General features: G+C 40.8%; 1 protein-coding gene across 7 annotated transcripts in view; it reads left to right on the top strand.

Annotated features, from left to right (window-relative positions):
* neo1a (neogenin 1a) overlaps nt 1-23,644 on the top strand; it is a 186,552-nt gene that overhangs the window by 94,871 nt on the left and 68,037 nt on the right. For all 7 annotated transcript variants that reach the window (XM_028587139.1, XM_028587047.1, XM_028586959.1 and 4 more), the window contains exons 3-5: nt 7,803-8,078; nt 9,519-9,669; nt 23,386-23,522. In XM_028587139.1, the coding sequence (XP_028442940.1) occupies nt 7,803-8,078; nt 9,519-9,669; nt 23,386-23,522 (564 nt within the window). The remainder of the gene's footprint in view (nt 1-7,802; nt 8,079-9,518; nt 9,670-23,385; nt 23,523-23,644) is intronic.

Below are 23,644 nucleotides of genomic sequence, written 5' to 3'. Positions count from 1 at the left end.
CTTTTTATTTATTTATTTATTTTTTTACTGTGGAGCAAAGAACATCGGGAAACACGTTTTCCAAAAAGTCCCGTTCACCTCACTTCTCTTGACTTTGTTTCCTATGTTGTCCTTTCCTTTTTTTTGGACCACATCCCATATTTGTATTTAACCAAAAGTAAAAGCACACTCCCTCTTGGCATAGGATTTAAAGAATTAATGCTGTGGTTTTCATGCAACATGCACAGGCACTCAAGAACATAACTACAGCACCACCCCTCAAAGCTAAATTGCACAATAATCTAGGCTGCATTAGAGATATAGAATCATCTTTTTTTTTCTCTATGCCATTATCTCTGAAGTGCCTCTATTAAGAGTGATATCGGGGGTGAACTATGTTGTTCTTGTGTTGTTTGGAGGGAATGTGTTTGAGTGGGTTTTGCAATACAATGCAGTTGAAGTTTTATAATGGATAGGGCAAAGGAGAAACATAAGCATTTGTCGCTGAGAGTAGACTACAGTTTATATTTTACTGATTGTTGTTTACTGTCGTCAGTTTCAATGGCGTTGCCTTCACTCATGCACACAAACTTGCATGCGCATACAGAGTGCGTTAAAGGGGCGCTATGCAGTTTGGGCCATTTCTTCGCTTTTTGCTCGCAGCTTTCTCTATAGAGCTTCGGAATAGATATTTGGCAACACTGTTGTAAAAACTCTTTCGGTCAGTCTGCCGTTTTCTCTTTCTCTGTTCCTCCGACGATGCTTTCCTAGCTTTCTGCTTCTTTTTAGCCGGCTCAGCCATGACGATAGTGTGAAAAACTCCACCGCTACCTTGTTAGCCGGTTCCTGAATGGGCGTATGTGTGCAGTGCCGTGATGCAATTCGTTACATCGCAAGACCTGATATCACGCCATACTTCCTGACGCTGAGCCCGGCGGGGTGTTGCAAGGGTGGTTTTTCTGCTCCCAGGCTCTAGGGGTAAGAGAGACAACCACCGTTCAACTCGAAAAAAAAATCCTATAACCATTCCAATGACTCCAAAGCTGTTCAGTTAAGGTAAATTAAGCTAAAAGAAACTGCATATTTCCCCTTTAATGTATTAATGATCACACATAACCAATGCTTTACCAATGGGAGATTTATTTTCTGTTTTGGCCCAGCGGTGCTTTCTCATGAACCCAGAAGGAATCGTCCCACTGACTTTTGAATCCAATCTTAAAAGGAAAACATGAACCCCTAAATTAAAGTGAATTGTCTAGTTTTTTAAAGCTTTAAGTAGAATTGGATTTCTGAAGATAAAAATCACATGAAATCCTTACAACTTTTACAGAAGTCTAAATCTAAACATTTTTCTTTATTGTCATGCCTGTGAGCTATGAACCTTCTAGACCCCTCAGGTCATCTGGAACAGGCCGTCTGGTTATTCCCCGGGTCTCCACAAAATTTTGTTAAACTGCCTTTAGCTTTTATGCTCCAAGCTGCTGTAACATCCAATCGTGTTAGGTGTATCGTCCTTAAAACTAAAATAAAACATTAAAACATTCCTTTTTAGCTGCCCCTTTCAGTAGTATGGTTTGGTAGTCAACTCTTGGTTTTAATTATTATTTGATTCTTTCTTTTTAATGGTTTGACATTTTATTAATGTACTTATTTATTTTTCACAGAATGTAAGAAAAAATGCAACCCAATACATTACCAACATCTCCATTAACTACATGTTCAAAAATGATCAGAGAATCAAATGAAGAGCTGTGAGTTGTGACTTTATAGGATTGTGCAGGTGTACCTAATAAACTGGTAACTTAGTGCTTTCTACATAACTTTCAAGAGTTTCCTTTTGTGTTTGACAGAGTGGAATTCAGATTAAACTGTATATTTGAAATCCTCTCAAAGTACAAAATAATAATGTGTTTAATGTAAGAATGTCATCTTAAGTATGTAGTCTGAATAGCATGATTTCCTGTTATGGAAGAAGACCTTAGATATATTCTCCCCTGAAGCTCTAAAACCCTCAATTAGGGAATTAATTATCACTTACTGTACGCTGCAGCTGGCCTTAAAGGGAGCACGAACAGAAAGAGGCTCTGAACTGTGTAAAGCACATATTGTACAGGAGGATTTTACAGCAGGGAAATACATTTAGACCTCGCCTAAGCACACACTTCTCAAAGCCAATACATCTAACGGACATTGTTGTCTTTTTTTTGTACTGCTTGATTACCCGGACACTCCTCCATTCGCTCTGAGTGAGAGTTTTCATTGCCATTGATTCGATGTCTTCACACTGTCCAATCTACTCTTCATTCGTGGTTGGATCCAACACCTCACTGGCTGAAATTGGTCTTCTCTGGATCAGCAAGCTTGATTTGGTTCTGTCGGGTATTGAAATTCATAAAAGCATGGGATGCTGTAATAGAAAGTTTCCTACATAATAAGATTATATTTGTGGTGGTAGCGGACCGGGTGGGGAAGTAAACCTGCACTTTATTAAACATCTATGTATTCTAAGGTTAGTTTATAGATATCCTTACTAGCTAGGCTCCTTACATGCTTGCTAATACCTTTTTTTGAAGAGTTCAGTCTCTGAGATTGACAGCGTTGTTGTTAAAGGTCCCATGACATGCTGCTTTTTGGATGCTTTTATATAGGCCTTAGTGGTCCCCTAATACTGTATCTGAAGTCTCTTTCCTGAAATTCTGCCTTAGTGCAGAATTACAGCCACTAGAGCCAGTCCCACAATGAGCTTTCCTTAGGACGTGCCATTTCTGTGTCTGTAGCTTTAAATGCTATTGAGGAGGACCAACTGCCATGCTTCGCTCATTTGAAAAGCCATGATGTCTCTTTCTCATGGGTGGGCCAAATTCTCTGGGCGGGCAAAGCAGAGAAAGGGGAGGCAACCTTTCCCCTTATGACCTCATAAAGGGAAGATTCCAGATCGGCCCATCTGAGCTTTCATTTTCTCAAAGACAGAGCAGGATACCCAGGGCTCGGTTTACACCTATCGCCATTTCTAGCCACTGGGGGACCATAGGCAGGCTGGGGGAACGCATATTAATGTTAAAAAACCTTATAAAATGAAATGTCCTTTAAAAACATAGACAGACTAACTTGTCCGAGTTAATAACTTATATGCATCAGTTTTAGACAAATTTATGCAGAGGTGTTCATGATACTAACCTTTCGTGAACTCGTGATTTATTCTTTTTAGGAATTTGGCCAGCCCTCTTCTCTGCTGGGAAAAGCAATCATGTTTTGATTCATGCTATTCACAGACGGGTCAGTCGTGTTTGTGAGAGAGAGAGAGAGAGAGAGAGAGAGAGAGAGAGAGAGAGAGAGAGACCAGGATGGGCTGAGTGAATCAATGCGCTGCGCGCATCTCTACAATGAAATACGATTTTGTACCTAATTTAAGTAGTAAAACAAAATAGAATATCAATACTTGGCCGACCGGTCAATGTTGATATTGTGGCCGGCCGCCACAAATAAATCAATGTATGGGAAACGCTGGATGTGTTGATAAGGGAGGACAGTGTTGGAGGGAAAGATGGAGCTAGTGAAGCTGTTATTGTGTTTTAAAGAAAAACTCCCTTTGGATGGTCATACACTAGTAAATATCAATTTGGAACCGTCAGTGCATTCTAGGAATAATTTTGACGTGAAGGGCTTTAATTTACTTTTTTAGTGTACCCACTTCCCTTCAACCTGACTTGTGTACTTCAGTTTCAGGTATTGATTTCCCACATTTCCCAGAATGACGTTCACAAATCCCTGAGAGAATGGGCATGAACTTGTTGAATTCAGAGAGGAAGAGAGAGAGAGAAGTAATGGAAATAATAACGTGATAAGAATGACCGTCTCAGTTGTTGCTGTGTTGCATTCTGGTCTACTGACTCTGCTATCAGTGTAACAACTGTGAACTCTGCCGCCTTTTGTGTTGTATTTCTTCCTTCGGATTGTTCATGATTGCAAAATGCCAAATGCTTTTAGGAAGTAAAGAATTCAAGCTTAAAAGAAAAAGCAGCTTTTTCCGTTCAGATGATGTACTCAAGTTAGGTCTTATCTGTTGGTATTAACAGTTACAGTCTACGTGGAAAATATAAGCATGCTCGGATGCATTAACCGTGTGCGCTTTTTTGATCGCTTGATGACTATTATTTTTTAACATTCCAAATGTTCACAGTGGAAAATGGGTTATTTCATGTTGCCAGTCCAAACACAGCACTTTGTCAGGCTAGAAAGCAGGTATAGCCCTCTGGGCAGCCCCAAAATGTGAGCCAGTTTCAGTTTTATTTCCTGAATTACTACTAAAAATATGTAACATAGAGCACTATTGTATTTTTGATCCAAGGTGAAAGGCAGCCATTCTGCAGCCAGTTAGTAATTCAGTCGAATCTGGAGGGAGATCCTTAAAGCCTTCTGCATATTCCATTAAGCTGCTCATTGTTATTCTATACCTGATTTTAATTAAGAATAGTAGAAACCCAACTGTGTGATTTAAGTGTATGTGCAAGCAATGTTACTCCCGTTTTTTTGCTCTGAGGCGGGGTAGACTATCGTTACGGCTGTTCGTAACTCTCTGTGGCACAATTCTTTTCTGCTAATCTCCATCCAATGATGGACACATTCGTTCATTAGCATTCATATGATTTTACGCTCTGCTGGCAAAGCCAGGCAGACGTTGTAGGGTTTTGGTGAATCTAACGAGCCAGGCTTCATGAAGGAGGCATTTGGTGCCACCACTGGGTTAAACGCTTTTATTCTCTAGGAAAATATTGTTTGGAGGCACAATTAGATCAGCAGTGTCACATTTCTTCTGTCATTTGTGCTGTTTGAAATGGAACAAAAATTCTGCTTTCCATTAGCATAAAACTCTCTGTTCTTGTGTTTTGACCACTGAGACATTATTGCTCTCTTGCAATCATTTGCCTCATCACACTCTGGTAATTTGGCAGATTGGCAATACAGGACTTGTGTTCAATAGATGGTGCTGAGCAAGGGTGTGGAAAATGAAGCTCCCATCCAGTCGATTTAAATGGAGAATTGTGATTAATTGGAATCGATAGTGTTAGCGGGACCACTTCCCATCTACAATGCCCCGCCTCGGCCCACACTTAATGTACTTATGTAGACTTTAGTTAGTCAGTATAACACACATGCATGAACTTACACGTACATATCCAAGGCATCATAACGTGAAGCATCCACTTCATTACCACTGGCTACACCGTAAGTCTTTAGTCGATTGTGAGCTTGAAGCACAGCAGAGTCACTGCGGACGGAGTGCTCGCAGCAATCGGACCTGAAGTTGTTAGGGTGATGATGTCTTCTCTTCTCTCTGAGAATGTTCAGTCTTTGTGGAACCATCATTTCTTGTCATGTCTGCAGATGACTTTTTAGGGCTCTCTCCTGTGTCCTCTTTGGGCTAAATGTCAAGTCTCAAGTCGTTAACACAAAGTCGTGGTTTATATCTGAAGCTATTAGATCTGGAGCGCATTAACTCAGGCCATCGTCCTCAATCTCATCTTTTGAAATGTCATTGCTCCATGGGCCGAAGCACTGCCTAAAGTTTAATGTTTCGGTTAAAGCCAGTCTGTGCCTCTATAGTTTGGTTAGAGGTTACTGCAATTGTTTATTGTGCTTTGTAAGACAAACATATCAGCTTGTCTGTACGTTGAGCAGATATTGGCCTTTTATTCAAATATTAGCTACCAGCCACCCCATATTGTCCACTTTGAGAATTGAATAAAGTTTATTAGTATGTCACTCCTTAGCTGAAAACACATATAATGACAAAGCAAAATCAATAAGGATGCCGAGGAGGATCTTTCCATTGAAGTTGAGAGACACATAGAAATATAGTTAGGCGCTTAATATAGTAACATGAAACACACACACAGATGGCACATGTATATTTTCTTAATTTCTCAAGGAAATGAAATTGATCAGCATAATTTGAAAGAAAAAGGACCATCAGTGAGCATATATCACCTTACAATTTATAGTGTAAAAGAACATGACATTCATTATTACTGTAAACACCACCATCATGTAACTACCATTATATTCTCCTGACTACAGCTACATAACCTATAGGGAAGTTTCTTTTTTTTGGTAAAACATTTAATCTAATTTTCTTGATGAATTAAATCTTCATTGAAGGCCTGATATATATATATATATATATATATATATATATATATATATATATATATATATATATATATATATATATATATATATATATATATATATCCCAGAATTCCCCCTAATGTGGGCTAGACTGATTACTCAGCTAATCATTAAAAAAAAGTATTTGATTCAGTGGGGAGCTTCAGTGACTCTAATCTAAATGATTCAGCTGAGGCTTTTCTACCCTCGCATGATTATACAGTAGGTGATTGGCAGCTTTCATACAAAGATATCAGTACTACAATCTGCTAAGCCCATATTAGCTGAACTATTGTGCTGAGATACGCTCAGAGAAGCTGCGCGCGTTGGTCCGGGCCAGACGAGAATCTGTAGCCGTTGGGGCCTTATCTTAAAGTGTGATTTACCCTGGAGCCACTCTTGGCAGGGGATTTGAAGAGCGGTCTGTAGGTGAGAGAGGGCGAAGATGATAAATCATCACTCAGCAAGCCTTCAGCATCACTTCCTGTGTAAAAACACAGTTACAGCAGGCAGACGTATATTTGTAAGTAGATAAACAAACACTGAAATGGGACTCCTCTTTCCATCCATTCAACACACACACACACACACAGACACACACACACACACACACACTACCAAGGAGACAACCACAGTCAGCCCAAAAACTCGAAAGGCCCTCCATGGTAATAACACAACATGATATTCTTTTGATTGTAGATGGAGTGGCCTTCTTATTTTTATTTATTTTTTTATTTAATTTTTTTTTTTTTTTTAAAACAACTCTTTCTTCTTCACTAATATAACCAAGAATGCCATTTGCAGTTCATACATTGTAAGTTGTTTTTAATTAAAGCCATTGTTTGCGATTGTTCGGAACGCGGCCCGCGATTGTTGGTTTCAGATCAATGGTTTCAAACGCAGGAAATAATTATTTTGCGTTGAGATGAAAGTCGGGGTACAGCAGCACAAACAGCCTGTGGATCCAGCCCTTTTTAATTAGTGCTGTGTGTCTCCTGCTCTCCGTGGCAAATTAACATCCACCATCGAAGATAAGGGATTGTGCTACGTAACTGTGTGTGGGTGGTTGTGTGTCTGTGCCTGATGATTTGGGTATGCAAGAGGTTAGGGGTTGGTGGGGGTTGCATTTCTTTGGCCTTCTCCACTCCTGAGAATCTATCCTGAATATTGATTGCAAGATGTCGCTTTGACTATTTAGTTATGTTTTCCAGCTCTAAAGATACGACCAAATATACATCTACATAGTTTAAACCAGATACTCCCAAGTTTTTATAACATCCTTTGCTTCTGTGTTAAAGGTCCAAGATCCGTCTGCTTGTGTTTTTCAACCTGTCTCAGTAAAAGTATGGCTTACTTTCAGATGTTGTTGAAAATTTAAAGTTGAATAAGTACATTTAAAACAGTCTTACCGGCATAACAGTTGTAGCTATTTTTTTTTAAAAGTCAAATACCAGAGTGCCATCGCTCATATTTGGAAGCATATTTGGAAGCTGATGAGAAAACACGTTTTCAGGGCCTTTTAAAGGTTTTAATGTATATGGAAGAACATTTGAATTCTTGCTGTTTGATCAATGATTTTCCTTTCTTCCCACTAACTCTGTTGATGTTGGAAGGGAGTGCAGATTTTACATCCATGCCTCGTCGCTGTCTTTCAGGGATGCCCAGGTTTGTCAGCCAGCCATCGCCGACCACCGTGCACCTAGGGAACAACCAGGTGATGGCATGCGAGGTCAACTCCGATCTGGTGCCCTTCACCAGGTGGGAGAAAGACCGCCTGCCGCTGGATCTTAGCACCAGACTGGTCCAGCTGCCCAGCGGAGCCCTGGCGATCAGCAACGCCTCGGAGGCAGACGCCGGCCTATACCGCTGTCTCGTGGAAAATGTAGGGTCGTCCAAGTCCAGCGACGAAGCCCAGCTCCAAATTCTGCCAGGTAATTTGAGAAAATAGTGTTTTCAGACATCGGGTGAAATGATATCCAGTGAGAGTGCAGAAATGGGATTTCATAGTTATAATTTCAGTCACAAACAGTATGGTTTCATTACTGGAAGGATTTCAGATTTTTCACACTATACTTCCATTGTTACCTAATGGTGAAAGAATTTTTCCAGCTTGTTAATCAAAACATTTACACATCCTTGATTACACTGCAATTATGTTAGAGCTTCTATTGTAGAACCACTTGTGCAGTCAATTGAAATTAAAATATAGTTCAGTGCATCACTTGATTAAAGTGGTACATGGTGTCCTCTTTGGGTTGCTCACTAATTTTAGCATGAAGAAATCTGCCTAACTGTAGTGAGGGATGGGTGAATGCCAAAGGGAGTGGTAGAACTCCCTGTGGGGTTATCAGTAATGCTGCAGTAACTCAGTAATGCAGCTCAAAAGGGGGCAGAATTCCATAGTGGCAGTGTTTCGTCTCACCCCTCTAGAAGTTTTATTTACCGAGTTGTTAAGCACCAGGCTCCTGGCAGCACAGAGAAGATATTGGAGGTGGTAAATCAGACTTCAACAAGACCCCAGTAGGGGTCTTTATCTCTGTAGGTCTCCTCCAAGGATGTGTGGTGGAATGGCAAAAGGCTATATGCATACAGAAGGAAAACTCATGGAAGATGTGTAAGACATTCAAAGAAATGTTGTCTAGATGGACCAGATGTTTAAGCGACAGAAATACATAGTGCTGTCAGTTAAACGCGTTAACGGCGTTAAGGCAAAATTGGAGAAAAAAATAATGGGACAAAAAGAAATCAAGGGACATTTAGAATGGATAAAAATATGCGATTAATTGCGAGTTAACTATGACATTAATGCGGTTAATCGCGATTAAATATTTTAATCGTTTGACAGCACCAGAAATAAATTTATAGTTATTTGGTTTCTTTAAACAACAACAAATCAGCTTGAGATACAATAATTTGGGTGTTTGCAGAGGGGAGACATTGAGAAATGGAAAAGGGCTTGGTGAAAAACTATTTCATACATTTCTGTTTTCTAATTAAATTCCTGGTTTGAGCCTCATAGAATTATGGTCTCTAGGATAAACTGATATTGCTAAAGTCCTGTGTTTGTGCTGTGGTCCCACATGCCTGGGTATTGCAGGCTGCTACTCAGGCAGTTAGTTGCAGCTGGAATTATATATGGGATCACTTTGAACTCCTAAAGAGCTAAGACTTCAGCTGTCTCAGACATCAACATGGACGTTATTCATGTGACCATTCTTTGGTTTGGGTGTCAGGAAGGGACTGCCCATTAGTCAAGAGCTCTTTTGAAGTTTTTAAGACAGATGACACCCGTTATGTAGAAGGTGGCTGCTCTGCTTCACTTACTCACCCCAACCTTAACCTCAGCCTTAACCCTGGCATTTTTTCTCTAGAAACTGGAGAAGAGAGTAAGCTGGAGTTCCTGGTGCAGCCTGTGTCTGTGAATAAGGCGGTGGGCGCAAGCGTGCTGCTGCCGTGCCTGGTCACTGGTTACCCTGTACCACACATTCGTTGGATGTTTGGAGACAAGCTGCTGGAAGAAAGGTATGAGCATGAACTCTTGCTGTGCATTTGAATAACCATACCATTTGAGAAATTAAAGAAGTCTTAAAATTAGTGCTGTCAGTTAAACGCGTTATTAACAGCGTTAATGCAAACCCATTTTAACGGTGTCAATTTTTTTATCACAAGATTAATGTTCTTTTTGGCCTAGCAAACTTTGTAGTTTTTTTACACATGCTGTTGCAACAACTAGTAATGGTAGAAAAACTACAACACCACACCGGATCTAACTAGACCGGAAAACAAAACAAGAGCCACGCCGCACACACTTGTTTGGGCTTGCGAGCCGGCCAAAGATTAGCAGGCTAACGTTACGTTTGGAGTGGATGGCGAGCGTGAGACTCCAAAATGGATGCCAATAAGATTCTGAATGGAAAGTTTACTTTTAAAAAGTTGCCAAATGGTTCCATTGACCAGACCAATGTGATCTGTGCGTTTTGTCGTCGTGAACTGAGCTATCATCACAGCAGGTCCAGTCTGAAATACCACTTGATGGCCGAGCACGCAGCTGACGCCAATGCTCCGCCCCCTCGTCAAAGCCAGGCGACAAAAGCACAAAGCAAGCCGATCCACTTTTCCACATTGATAACAGCATTAAAATGAGAAAAAATAATGAGACAAAAAGAAATCAAGGGACATTTAGAATAGATAAAAATGTGCGATTAATTCGAGTTGACTATGACATGAATGCGATTAATCGCGATTTAAATATTTTCATCGTTTGACAGCACTACTTAAAATGCTACAGGTTTTCTTGGGGCATGTCTCTGCTCTTATTCGTGTTGAAACTGGTATGCTTATTCAAATCAACTTTTCAAAATCACTTTTATCCATCAAAGTTGACAATAGTTACATATTTCTAGCAACACAGACCATAATGTACGGCTCCTTTTTGTAAACGGGGCCTCTGGTCTTCAAAAGTGTTTATCCTTTTCTGCCACTGCTACTCAAAGAGCCCTGAGAAGGGTTGCAGGGGGAGGGGGGGGGGGACCTAGACTTGTCAATGAAGCTACTTCAGCTGGGATTCAAGGCTGTAGGGTTGCCAGCTGAGGGGAAGTTCACAAATTAATAGCCAAGAGAGAGTGTCACAGTGCCTGTGCTCTCACTCCTCTGGCTCTCATTAGCTCAGGCACAGCAGCTCCAATCCCTCAGAGAGAGCTGCAATGGATGTGGGAAGTTTGATTCTCACCAATTAAGAAAGCACTTTGTTGACCTAAACCCTGTGTACCGGTCCTGCAGAATAATAACGTTGCAACTTGTGGGGTCGACAGAAAATAGCTGAATTAGGCTCATTCATTTAAATCCGGCCCCAGAATGGGATTTCTACCTTCGGTGAAATTAAATGTAAGGTCTTCACATTGGTAACCACAGGGCTCCAGTGCAGTGTGAACTAGAATATCATTAGACTTTCCAGCCTTTAGTTCCAAGCAGAGCACCGCATCTCAAGTTAAATGTCTTCAACACCGATGGAATACTGTGTGAGTACATCTGACCTCCAATGGGAGCTGGCAAAAAGGTGCTTATTAATCTACCTTGTATTAATTGCAAAACACTATCCGGCGTGCATATCCACCCCCCTAGGGTGTCTCCGTTGGTAATTAGCAAGCATACTCTGAACAATCAGGGAAGTCTTTGAAGTGGACTTTCATGCTCCTGCCTTCAGAGCAGAAATGGATTGTGTGGCGAATATATTACCAAATTTCTTTTGATTTTAATACGACATTGACAATTAAAAAGAGTAGAAGTGGAATTCTCCCGTCCCTCTCGGGCATTACATGAGAGAAAGAAGAGCTGCTGTCAATTAAAAATCTGTGTGGCATACAGTCTAAAGTAGAGAAAGAGGCAAATCTGCAAAGAGTGTCTAATTGGTCTTGGGTGGACAGCACAAACAGCCTTTAAAGTGGCGACGCCGAAGCTGTAGACATAAGATGAAGGTTTATAAAGATGTGCCAAAGCTACCAATTGAAGGACTCACTGACAGTGGGGATTATCACATTGAGCTTCTGCTGCTGGTGCTTCAAATTGGTCATGTCGTTTTCCTCCTGTCTCACTCGGCCTGTGTTCACAATAGCAGAAAGACAGTTTTATTCAGAGCTGCGGATAATGTAGGCGATTCAAAAAGAAGTGCAACATGAAACTGTGTATGGTGGTTTTAGACCATACTGATTCTAGGATGTCTAATTATCATTTGTAACTCTTTGCTAGTTGTTCCTCTAGCGACTGACTCCTCAGTAGTACTGTAGGATACTTTTTAAGACAGTGAAATCCTTCAAATTTCTTTTCAAAATGTGCCACATAAAGGATTTCTGTTATAAGTCTTTGAAGAGTCTCATTAGTATGTTTTTCGTAACCTGCCAGAAGACAGACATTGGTGTTTCTTTTTGTATCACCTGTCCATATTGCCGTGTAGGACTTAAAGGCTGCTATAAAACTCTTTGATGCCTGCAATGACAGATGGGATCAGAGTAAAGACCTGAAATGGAAATTTAGAACAGGTGCTTCTCTAACTCTCAGTTGTAGAGAAGATTATTTCTCTCTGTTGAGCTACTGCATATATCTCTTAAATGTCCAGTATGCTGGGATCATACTACACCTTTTTGTCTTTTGAGAACGTCACCACATTGGACAATCATAGTCAATAATTCTTGCTGTGACTTGGCAGATACATGTTGGACTCAAGCGTCTACTTACTGTGACTGAAAAGTGAAGCCAGCAGGGGGCGACTCCACTGGCTCCAAAAAGAAGTCAGTTTCTATAGAAGTCTATGGGGAAATGACCCTACTTTTTTTTTTTTATTACCGTAATAAACATTTTCCTAACGAGTTTGTGGCCTCAATCACTAGTTTCAGGTCTTCCTTAATAAAGCGTGACGTTCATTTTGTAAATTATGGTTCCATTTATTTTAAAATGAGACGATAAAGCAGTGGATACTTTAGGGGCGTGGCTACACGCCAACCTGCCAATCATGTTAGAGCAGACTGATCTCATAAAGTGGCGTATGTATGACACGCCAATTCGTATGCCGTTTTGGCGTGTTATCAAGACGCATAATCGTTTTTTAGCGTGCTTGTCAACGTCTTTCGGCCGCCATGGACCTACGTTACGTGTGATTTTTTCCGCCAGAGCGAGTAGTATGAAGGGACATAAGTCCGCGGATGGGTAAAACACAGGACTTTCACCCAGGAGAGCCGGGATCGTGTCCCGCGTATGGCGTTTTTCAGCCGTTTTTTATTTTATTTTATTTTTTACACGCGTGTGACGTTCTTGCGATAGTACGGCACATTCTCGCAACGCCATGTGGTGTGTATGTTTACATCCTCTGTATACAGCGTAGATATACACGTGGATAGCTCAAAATGCGTACAGATAACACAGCATTTGGCTTTAGGAAAGTGCCGTGTATGTTTACGAAAAGTCATGATGCCATGTTGGTTAGAGGTATAGCAATGCTTATCCATGGCCCTGTGTACGGTGTTGTTCAGAGGGTGATAGTCAAATGGTTACAAGTTCACTGACCATGAAATAAAAACTAAATTCTTCTTTTGCTTTGCACAATTGTGCACATGTGTAAGAGTATCCTCTTAATGGGTCAACATCACGGACACCTATTGTAAAAGAGAAGACAAAAAAATCTGACGTGTTCGTCTTTTTATCGGGACATCCCGAGGCGTCCCAGGTGCTGCGTCAATTGTCTTCCACTATGACACTTAACAAGCAATCCTGATGCCCTGTGTTTGTCAGGTCAGATATCGGGTTGATATTGTGTAGTCTGATTTAATCCCACATTAAATCTATATATTAACAATCCAAAAGCCAATTATTATTTTATATTAAATGAATGTGTTGTTTTTTTTGTGTGTGACAAAAGTGCACTAAATTGTTGGTTGTCTAATACCTTTTTTTTTTAAATACGTAAATATAGTTTTTCAGAGAGATGTAGGGGATGCTACTTAATCTATTATTCTCTTTTGTGTGAAATTATTTAACTAGGGAATCTCCACACAGTATCTTGAATGATATTGTGGTACACATACACTATGGCTTATTCTGCCGTAACATGCTGTTTTATGTATTCACCAAATCCTACCCTCAAATTCATTTAGGCTCTGAGCAAGTCTATTGCCAAGGACACCAAGCTTACCATTTATTCTGATTAAGCTCAGCAGCACTGTGACAGAATATGTAACACTTGAAGCTATTCAGTCAAGGTTTTGAAAACGCATTCTTAGCAAAAATGTGCTGCGTGTCATCGATAGCAGGGGCCAGTGTGCACACGTACTCACACATACTGGTCCTGATGACACTCATGAAAAGGGCAGTCATCTTTTGTTCTTGGGAATATCACTCTATCACCTAATAGAATTCCCCAGCAGTCAATAAAATGGATGAATTATGCATGTCCGCCAGCAACAGGGAATTGACAGAGCGTGTAAATCAACCCCCTTCCAAAGCCTCCGAGCCTTCCGTCTGCTCTCCTCCTTGTCTTCTCGCCTTCATTTAAATATGATTGTGTATATTGCATTTATAGAGAGAGAAGCATGGTGTGGGAAATTTGTTTGCAATTGGAATGCAGTCTAACCCTCTTTTACATATATCTCACATACAAAAGCACACACACACACATCACCTTATTTACTCTGCTGTTTTCTGGGTGGGAGAAGGAAAAGGGAATACAAACACACATGTACGCACAAATGCATAGGCACACCTCTGTCCATGCAACGTCTTTATTTCAGTTTTAGTGAGCTACCATGAAAACCACACAAAGTAAATGAAGAAATAGTTTTCATCCTGTTGTCCATGCCATGAGATATTCCACCGCTTTACAGTAAGAGCCTCAACAATTTTAGTGGGGGGGGATGTTTGTTTAGTTTACATGTATCAGTCTTGGTAATATGTCCTTTTTTCTTTCTTTCTTTTTTTTTTTTTACTATTTTTTTAATTGAGAACAAGGTACAGAAAGACAGTTATATAGAAGGACAATACTTTTGGATTTTTCACAGAACCCTCACCACCACCACTCATTTACTTTTTCAAAAGAAAATATGCAGTAAAGCCGAGGGATGTTCCCAATGTAATGTACAAATACATTGCTTTGAAAAAGCTGGAAATCGATGTCCCTCCCCTTTCCGTTATCTCCGCTGTCTATTTTGCAAGGGCACCGTCGCTGCATCAAGGCTTAGAGCTGCCCAGGATGGTAGTGATTGGTTTAAAGGTACATTGTGTAGAAATTTCTCCCATCTAGTGGTGAAATTGTATTTTGCATTCAAACGAATAGTGCTCTCTAGCGCCCCGCTTTTTAAAATGCGTGTTGCAACTACGGTAGCCATTAAGTACCAAGAAGCTATTCATAGATTTTTCTTTTGGGTGATGAGGTTTGTTATTTTAAACAAACACCGTTGAATCATTAGTGTGAGCATGTATAAGTAATTACCCTTGTAATTTAGACCGTAACATTGACTTACCTGTCGAGAAGAAAGCCTTTGAAAGTCTTTCTCCTTGATTAGCTCTTTCCACCTGGGAAAGGCTATCCCGATGTTTACCCTCGTGTTTTTTTCTTTTTTTATAAAAGATTCTTTTTTTTGTCATTTTAGCCCTTTAGAGTAAACCTCTATATGTGGGCGCCTGCTCTACCAGGTGAGCTAACCAGGCGCCCTACCCTCGTGTTTTGAATTTGCCGGTCACGTTGCCTTTTTCTCTTATTTTCTGCGACGTTGATTCCTTCTCCTGTGGCTCGGCATAAGTAATGATCCTCCATTATGAACTGAACTGAAGTGCAGTGCAGGCTTTCAAATTTGCCGGGGCAGTGACTGTCGCCTCTCGCTGATCTCCTTCTCTGTTTCAGCTGGTTTTAGTCAAGTGACGCTGGCTCTGAACGAAAAAACGTTGCTAGTGCTTTATGTCCCGATTACAGTTTTTCAAAATGGCGGAATGACCTGGAAGCCTCCTTGGATTTGCCCGTCCAATGTAAATACAGATAAGAAATTCTTCGCTTACGAGGATGAGTCATATCATTGCCAGAGGTAATTTTACACCAATGAGGACATATTTATGAATGAAGACATTGATTTTAGCTAATAAAATACTTAAAACACTTCACAGTGTACCTTTTAAAGAAATAAATCAGTGTTTTTTTTCCCCCCTATCCCAAAATAGATAATCTGGTGTAGCCAGACCATACTCCAGCGCTGACACTGTGGAGATAGGTCTGGCAATGCGACACTAGATGTTATGAAAATCTGAAGCATTATAACTGTAATGTGCAATGAAATTGGCAATTCACAACAGACATTTAGCAGTAGGAATTCTGGATGAATTTGAATTATGTAAAATTCCAACCACTGATACTCTTATAACTGTTTGACAATTTTGATAGCTCTGGTAATGCTGCATGCGCACACAGAAGAATTGGTTCTACTGCTTTTGAAAAGGGCAGCATGGCCCAGCAAATGACACTGCCATTTAAAATTTCATCTAAGCTAACAATCCTTCAGATGCAATCATGTACAGTATAATTGTCTGCATTTTTGAGTGAAGTCAAAAGGTGACACCAGAACTTGAACCGGCTTTGTTCTCTACATCCTTTTGAACGCACTTACATTGTTAACACCCAGACCATAAGCTGCTGCCATTGGCTTTTTAAACTTTCAGTTTCAGTTTTAAAACCAATTTTAAGACATTCTTCACCATTCTGCTCTTTTCTATGTTGTTTTCATACAGCCACTGCAATAAGAAAACCTGGGTTGCAACGCAATCTTTCAGCTTGTCAAAGATACAACATATTAAAATCTAATGACTTTGATGATTTTAACTTGTTCCTTTCCTCAGATTAACCATTAGTGACATGTCATTGGAAAGGACAGATTCAGCCGACAAATACAGCAGTTACCCAGACCAAAGAATCTAAAGAAGTCTGCCTAGCCTGTTGTTCAGGGTGAAAAAATTGAGAATCCTAATTTCTTGTCATCTAAGTGTTGGAATGCGAATATGGAAGGCCCTTTATTAGGTACACTTGTATAATGTAATGAAATATAATACAACAGTTCAGCTGCATATATTCTTCCTTAACAAAGCTTCCAGTTTTTGTTAAAACTTTCCGAGAGGTATTAACTAAACTATGTTTAAAGTGCTCATATTATGAAAAAATCCCTTTTTCTGGGATTTGGGGTGTTATTTTGTGTCTCTGGTGCTTAAACACGCATACAAACTTTCCATGCTGTTTTGAGTGAGATACGGTTTCTGAATGTATCCTGCCTTCAGTCTCCGGGTGAGCTGTTCAAAATCTGCACGGCTTTTTACGTCACTAGCCGAAACGAGCTGGCTAACCACAACCGTTAGCATGCTAGCGCTAGCATGCAAACTTCGTTTAGAAGTCTCCCAGCTAATCCTGCCTTGTAACTGACCGAAGTTGGAGAAACCGCTTTTCTTTTACTGTCTATGGAGCTAGCTGACATGATCTACATCTGAGCTACTGCGCATGTTCGAGTGCAATCAAAGATAGTACAGAAGAAAAGAGGTCTCACTCTGTAGCTAAAACAGAGACCTTAACACAAGGTGAAAAGAGGAGCTGCAGCAGTGTGAGAGAGAGCTGTGCAGTATAACAAAAATATGGTGTTTTTTTTTGGAAAATTAAACCATGTAAACCTATTCTGGTACAACCTCAAAATATAATTATGAACCTGAAAATGAGCATAATATGAGCACTTTAATACTAAGTCTTATTCTATCTTAACTTGCTTTTATTTTCTATTCTCTTTAATGACTGTTTTTAATTGCTATTTAATGTTTTATGTAATGCACTTTGAATTGCCTTTGAAATGTGCTGTATAAATGAAATTGCCTTGCCTAAGGTCGTAGTTAATGGTGGTGTTTCTAATCTTTTATTAGAAATCCGTCTTAATATAATGCATATGGCGTGCCATGCTAGCAGCTAGGTGAGCATTATAACGTGTGTTACAAAATGACGCACGTTCGTCACGGAAGTAAAGGCTGGACTACAATAGAGCTGTTTGGAGCAGTTTGTGAACAGTGTTTTCTGTTGGAGATGGTAAGTCCCTTTGGGGTGGACTTTGGGCTTTTTCACTTTGTAAACCTATAATGTGCACAAAAAACTATATAACACAATAAAAGAAAGGGGAAAAGCCCAAAAGCATAATATGAGCACTTTAAATCAATACCTCTCCAATAGTGTCAATTGAAATTGGGAATTATTATCTTTGTAAAGGTAGAATTTATGGCTGTGATGTTTTACTGGATTGAATTAGATTTTATAGGTGTATCAAAGTGTAAAAAGTAGCGCTCAAGGAAGAGTTAAGATCCTTGTGAGTATTAATAGAAACTCTTCCTCTCCACATGTTTCCCTCATTGAGAGAGGTTGGCATGTACAGTACTGTAGGTGTCCAGCACACCACATTCATCCAGATACACACGAGGGACCATAAGGTTAGAATTCTGCTTAGAAACTTAAATTTCTTCACCACTGGTAAAAGGATAAATGGCAGCAGCAGAGTGGGTTAAGGTAATGGAGTGGTTTTGCTGGCATGTGGGGCTGAGAAAACAAGAAATGGTTTTCTGGCAGTCTCCTTTTAGGATGTCTCTTAGTCTCCAGCACATCACAAACGCACAAGCATCTATTGTTCTTCTTTGAATTCTTGTCATGTTGTGTTTATTGTCCTATAGGAATCGAGGATAAGAGGAATACATTGGGGATTGGCCATTGGCTGAATCTACAGTTGGTTGCATTTGTTTGATTAGAAACTATGTTAAAACATTGCAACATCATCATCATTAGTAGAAATAGAACTCCCATTGTGGGTCTTTATTATAGCCTGAACCTGCACATTGTCTTTCACAGCATAAAAAAAACTCACCTTCAGGCTTTACTGTGGCCCTTCATCCGACATTATGTGGGTATATGTCCTATTTAAAGGCTTTATAATCTGGTGGAGTGCTGACGTTTTGTGGATGTGACACAGCACAGGACACACAGAGTTCACGTTGCTTTAAGCACCCCAAGGGCCCACCGGAGCCATTTAAAAGAACAGTATGCGAGTTATGGGCTGCAGGCTTCATTGTAATATGCACTAATCAAACGATCGGTTTACTCCTGGGGACCGTGGGAGGGTTAAAAAAAAAAAAAAAAAAAAAGGAGAAGCAAATAAAGTCAGGTATGCAAGAGCTGTTTTTGTCTCGAGGGCCCTGCAGCTTTTCATTACGAGCCAGAGGAAAACAAAAACATTTTCATGGCTGAGTCACTTGAGAAGCCCCAGCCCGTGCTGTTGGCACCAGGTTGTTTCTCACATTCATTTCTATTTGTTTATTCAGTCATTTATTACCTATTACCCAGTCTAATTTATATCTTCCCTCTTCTGTGTCTCGCATTCCTTTCCCAACCCTAACCCATGTGCTAAAGCTCATATGTGAACAGGAATAGTTGAAGAACAAAATGTTTTGTTTTGGAAGCGGTAAAAAGCATTCCAATCCGTGGTCTCTCCTCATTGGCTGTAAAATGCTGCTTTTTTTTCCACACTTTGAACATGATTGAAATTCATAGAACTGTTGAGATTATGTTCCGGTCAAAAGGATGGAAGTTCAATTTGCTTACAAAGACGGTGGATTGGTTTGTAGATCTACAGAGAGAGGAGGAGGAGGAAAGTAAGGAGTGAAAAAGAAACTTGAACAGAGAAAAACAAGAGAAAAGAGAGGCAAAACAGAAAAGTTTAGAGATTTTTTGTGACCGTTGCGATTGCACCTGCCTTCCCCCTTGTGCTGCAGATAGCATGACTCGTGCCCAACCACTGTCACAGCACCACTGATTGCTCTGTGACTGCACTGCCTTCGTCAACACACACACACACACACACACACACACACACACACACACACACACACACACACACTTCTTTAGTGATCTGCAGCTTCCCCTCGCCCAGGTATGCTGACCTTGCTGCCACTCTGTGTTACGGAAGGCTGAGTCACCACTCACACATACCAAATGTGTTCTTCCACCCCAAAGCCCTTCTCTGAAGTCTCCGTGGCTGCCACCGCCTTCAAAGCTGAATGGCATAAGAGGGGACACGATTGTGTTAGAGGCATCTAAATGTTGACAGGACATTCTCAACACCTCTCCTGTACCCTGCTACACACTAGAGAGAGCTTCAGAAGAAGGAGGATGTTATTCTTTCCAACATCTTGTAACTGAAAGACAATCTTTTAGGTGTTACAACAAGGAAAGTCAATATCTAGACTTTTTTTTTTTTTTTTTTTTTTTTTTTGAAAGGTAAACTATATTTGACTGGGTGTTTGTAATGAGATACAACAACATTGTGTCCTTTTTATGCACACCACAACGGAAGCAGTGTGGAAAGTCGTAGCTGCTGGAAGTGGGATTAGTAAAAACGCTGACACCAAACCTGAACGGGAGAGCAAGTAGCCAATTAGCATCAACGCACCTCATCCCTGTTATCTTCACGCTGCTTGTGCTGTACGAGTGCACGCACGTGTGCGTCTGCTTTTTGTAACGAAATGAAGTGGCAGCGGTGAGCTAATTTTAACAGCTCTCTGCAGGTGAATCCAGATAATGTAGTTTTAATTAGAGCCTCATTTTACCAGCATCTCTCGCCAAGGACCTGCAGCTAATGCACACGATATCCTTCATATCCTTACAGCAGGCACCTTGTCTTTATTTAAATGACTACAAGTGATCCTTCACAATAGCGCAAGGTATCTTTTAGCCCATTTGGCTCAAGCCAATTTACTTTGTCTCCCTCCCTCATGGTCTATAAACAGTAAAACATTCTTTGTTCCACAGAGCACTTTAGCTGCTGCAGTAAGATTGACTTGAATGAGAATGAGAAATTGCCTGGTGGTTTGATACGTGCTGTGTGTTCCTCTTTCAAGTACAAGAGAAAGCTGTCAATGCCCCTAATGGTGCATGCGGCACTAAAGGCCAAGAGTCTGAATAGTTGTCCTGGTGAGGCTGACTGCAGGAATGCCTGGCACAGCCAACTCTTTCAGAGGAATTTCTCATTCAGCAGGGATTTGTCATACAGAGCCTCTCAGCAGAATCAGCCATACTCTCTAATGTGCACAGAGAAGTAGTCAAGTACAGAAAGCCATTTGGCATTTCTAGTGGTTCTGTGTTATGTTCTGTGGTCTCAGAACCAAAAAGACAGCTGCCTACTTAGGTTACCAATTTTTCCCCCCCATCTTGAAGACCCAGGGCATTCTCTGTCAGCCGCCCTGCTGAGCATCATATTTTTTGTGTACGGTTCCTTTATTATACAATCTACTGCTGTCAGAATTGGCTCAGTGTGTTTGATAGCACACTTTTAGACTGACATAGTCATCTGTGTGTTTTACTGTCGGTCTGAACGGGTCAACATCGCTCTTTTGATCGGACCCCATAAACCTGCTGCTGGCCTGGGTCAGACAGCAGGTCCTACATAGATCAGAGTTGTTATAAAAATAGGATAGTCTATATCGAGGACGTTTCATTTACGGGATTGTTCCACCGGATGTCCCTCATTTTGGGCCGGATGTCCGTTACCTTCCGCTTTCTTTGTGTTGGCGTTCTAAACTCCGGTGGATTTCTGAGGACTATGGATAACTGCTCCTCAGATCTCTGCAGGGGAAATCCACACAGCTAACTAGACTATCTGTCCAATCTGAGTTTTCTGTTGCACGACTAAAACAACGTACACGTGTTCCACCAAAACAAGTTCCTTCCCGAGGCTGTTCTGAGAGGCATGGTTGATCCGTCCGGCTCTTAGCGCCACCCAAGGCAATTGTGATTGGTTTAAAGAAATGCCATCCGGCGGAATTTCCTTCCAAGTGGAACTATGAAGGATATAGACTAATTTAAAACTAAATCAACTCGCAGCATAGTGTTTTCCTCAGTGCACTCTTTATTTTTAAGATTATTTTTTGGGGCATTTTAGGCGGAGTAAACCTCTACGTATGTGCGCCTGCTCCACCAACTGAGCTAACCCGGCCACTCCTCAGTGCCCTCTTTAGCTCTGCATGTATCCTCACTCTGTGCAAAAACCATTATGCACTGATCTTGCGTTCCTCGGTTGCATCTTACTTGCTGTGGTCCCTTTTTGATTTGTTATCTTCCTCAGCCGGTCCCGCTGCTCCTACTTGTCTCCCCTGCCTCGATGTTTCTCTCTTTCTAAACGCAGAGTTCTCTCTGTAAGCTATTGATTTCTGTTTTCTGTCCTCTCAGCCTCCTCCTACTCTATTGCTCCAGCGGTTGTTGAATCAAGCCAGAGCTTGGCCGCAGACTGCTTCCCCCTGGGCCTATTGGGAAAATCAAAGTTGGGACCGTTTTAAAATGGAGGATGGTCATTGGTTCAAAAAGAGGCTATACAAATATTTGTGTGGTTATATTTTTGGATTAGGCACAAATAGTTTATAATGATAAATATTTTAGGTTGCCCAGTCTGAAATGAGTCAATACATGAATCAAACAACTGTTATCCAGTTTTCAGTGAGCTAGTTCTATCTCCTGCCACTGTGTATTTCAGTATGTAAATATATCTTTTATACAGGACACAAGATACAAGATTTTTTTTATGAATGATGTAACCTAAGGACAAAATATATATTATGAAATTTGAGCATAACACAGAGTGAATAGTACGTAGAGCCTGTATGAGAGAAGGAAAATACTCAAAACGATGAGGTTGTAAACCTTCATCGTATGAACATTTTGGTGTGGATACTAGGGGTGTGACGAGACGCTTACTCCACGAGACGAGACAAGATTTATCGCCGAGGTGAAAAGTTGTCTCGTGAGGCGATGTGATGTCAGCGTGATGGAGCGTGGAATTACTATTGAAGATCCCCCTGCCACTTTTAAATCATTTGTGTGGCAACATTTTGGTTTTCCTGTGGAAATAATAAACGGCGAAAGAGTGACAGACAAGACGAACACAATATGTAAACTTTTCACCTCGACGAGAAATCTCGTCACGTTTTAATCTCGCGAGATCTCGTACAAGGAGATCTCATCACACCCCTAGTGGATACACATCACCTCTGTCAATACTTGATGGAAAGAAACCACAGTTCTTGTTGTCAGATCGTTGTATTTAGATTTTGTAGATGCACGTCACCCCCAGTGCATTTACAGCTGATGAAAGAGAACGAAAACATTTGTTATGGCGATGTAACAGCCGCGGCGGTGACACTGTACAAACTACAAGCCCCAGCTGTTACTTCAGTTAGCCTTGGTACATGTACTCTTTTAAACTATTAATGCCACAAGATTTCTGAGTTCTCAAGCAGTCCAGAAGAATTGTAGATGGCCCTTTTCAGGGCAGTTGACTCAGATTTTAGCATCTTTTATTTATTCAGAGTTGGTAAAAGGTGACAGATGATGGAGTCAACCTGAGGCTAGTAGGTGAACATGGAGCTCCAGAGGCTGCAACATTTACCACTCAGTGAACTGAATGAGTGGGAAGGAATTATGCTTCATGGAAATGGGCTGTAATTACTTTTTACATAAGTCTGGTTCCAAAAACTGTTGAGGCCTGAGGTCTCCTGCATGTGATGCTGACAGTGTTACATGTAGCAAATCCCCAAAGGTCATTCATGCTATTTAAAAAGGAACAGGTCAGGAGACTTGGTCACAGTCACACCTAAATCATTTTATCTTTCTTCCTTCCCCACAACTTTGTATCTCTCTGTCTCCAGTGAGGGCCGTGTGGAGGTGCTGGGAGGAGGCAGTGTCCAGATATCTAATCTCACAGAGGAGGATGCCGGCATCTACACCTGCATGGCCGAAAATACCAATGGAACCATTGAAGCCCAGGCCCAACTCACCATACAAGGTACCCTCAGCAACCCACATTGTCGGCCTTCTGTTGTACGACCAGAGGCACAAAATCATTACACCGCCAGAAGCACGGATCAAAAATAAATCAGGTTACATAGTTACAAGTCAGCCAATCTT

This window comes from Perca flavescens, chromosome 1 (genome assembly GCF_004354835.1).
Source record: "Perca flavescens isolate YP-PL-M2 chromosome 1, PFLA_1.0, whole genome shotgun sequence".
Lineage (NCBI taxonomy): Eukaryota > Metazoa > Chordata > Actinopteri > Perciformes > Percidae > Perca > Perca flavescens.
Note: the sequence above shows the minus strand (reverse complement) of the source record. Positions and strands in the feature narration are given on the sequence as shown.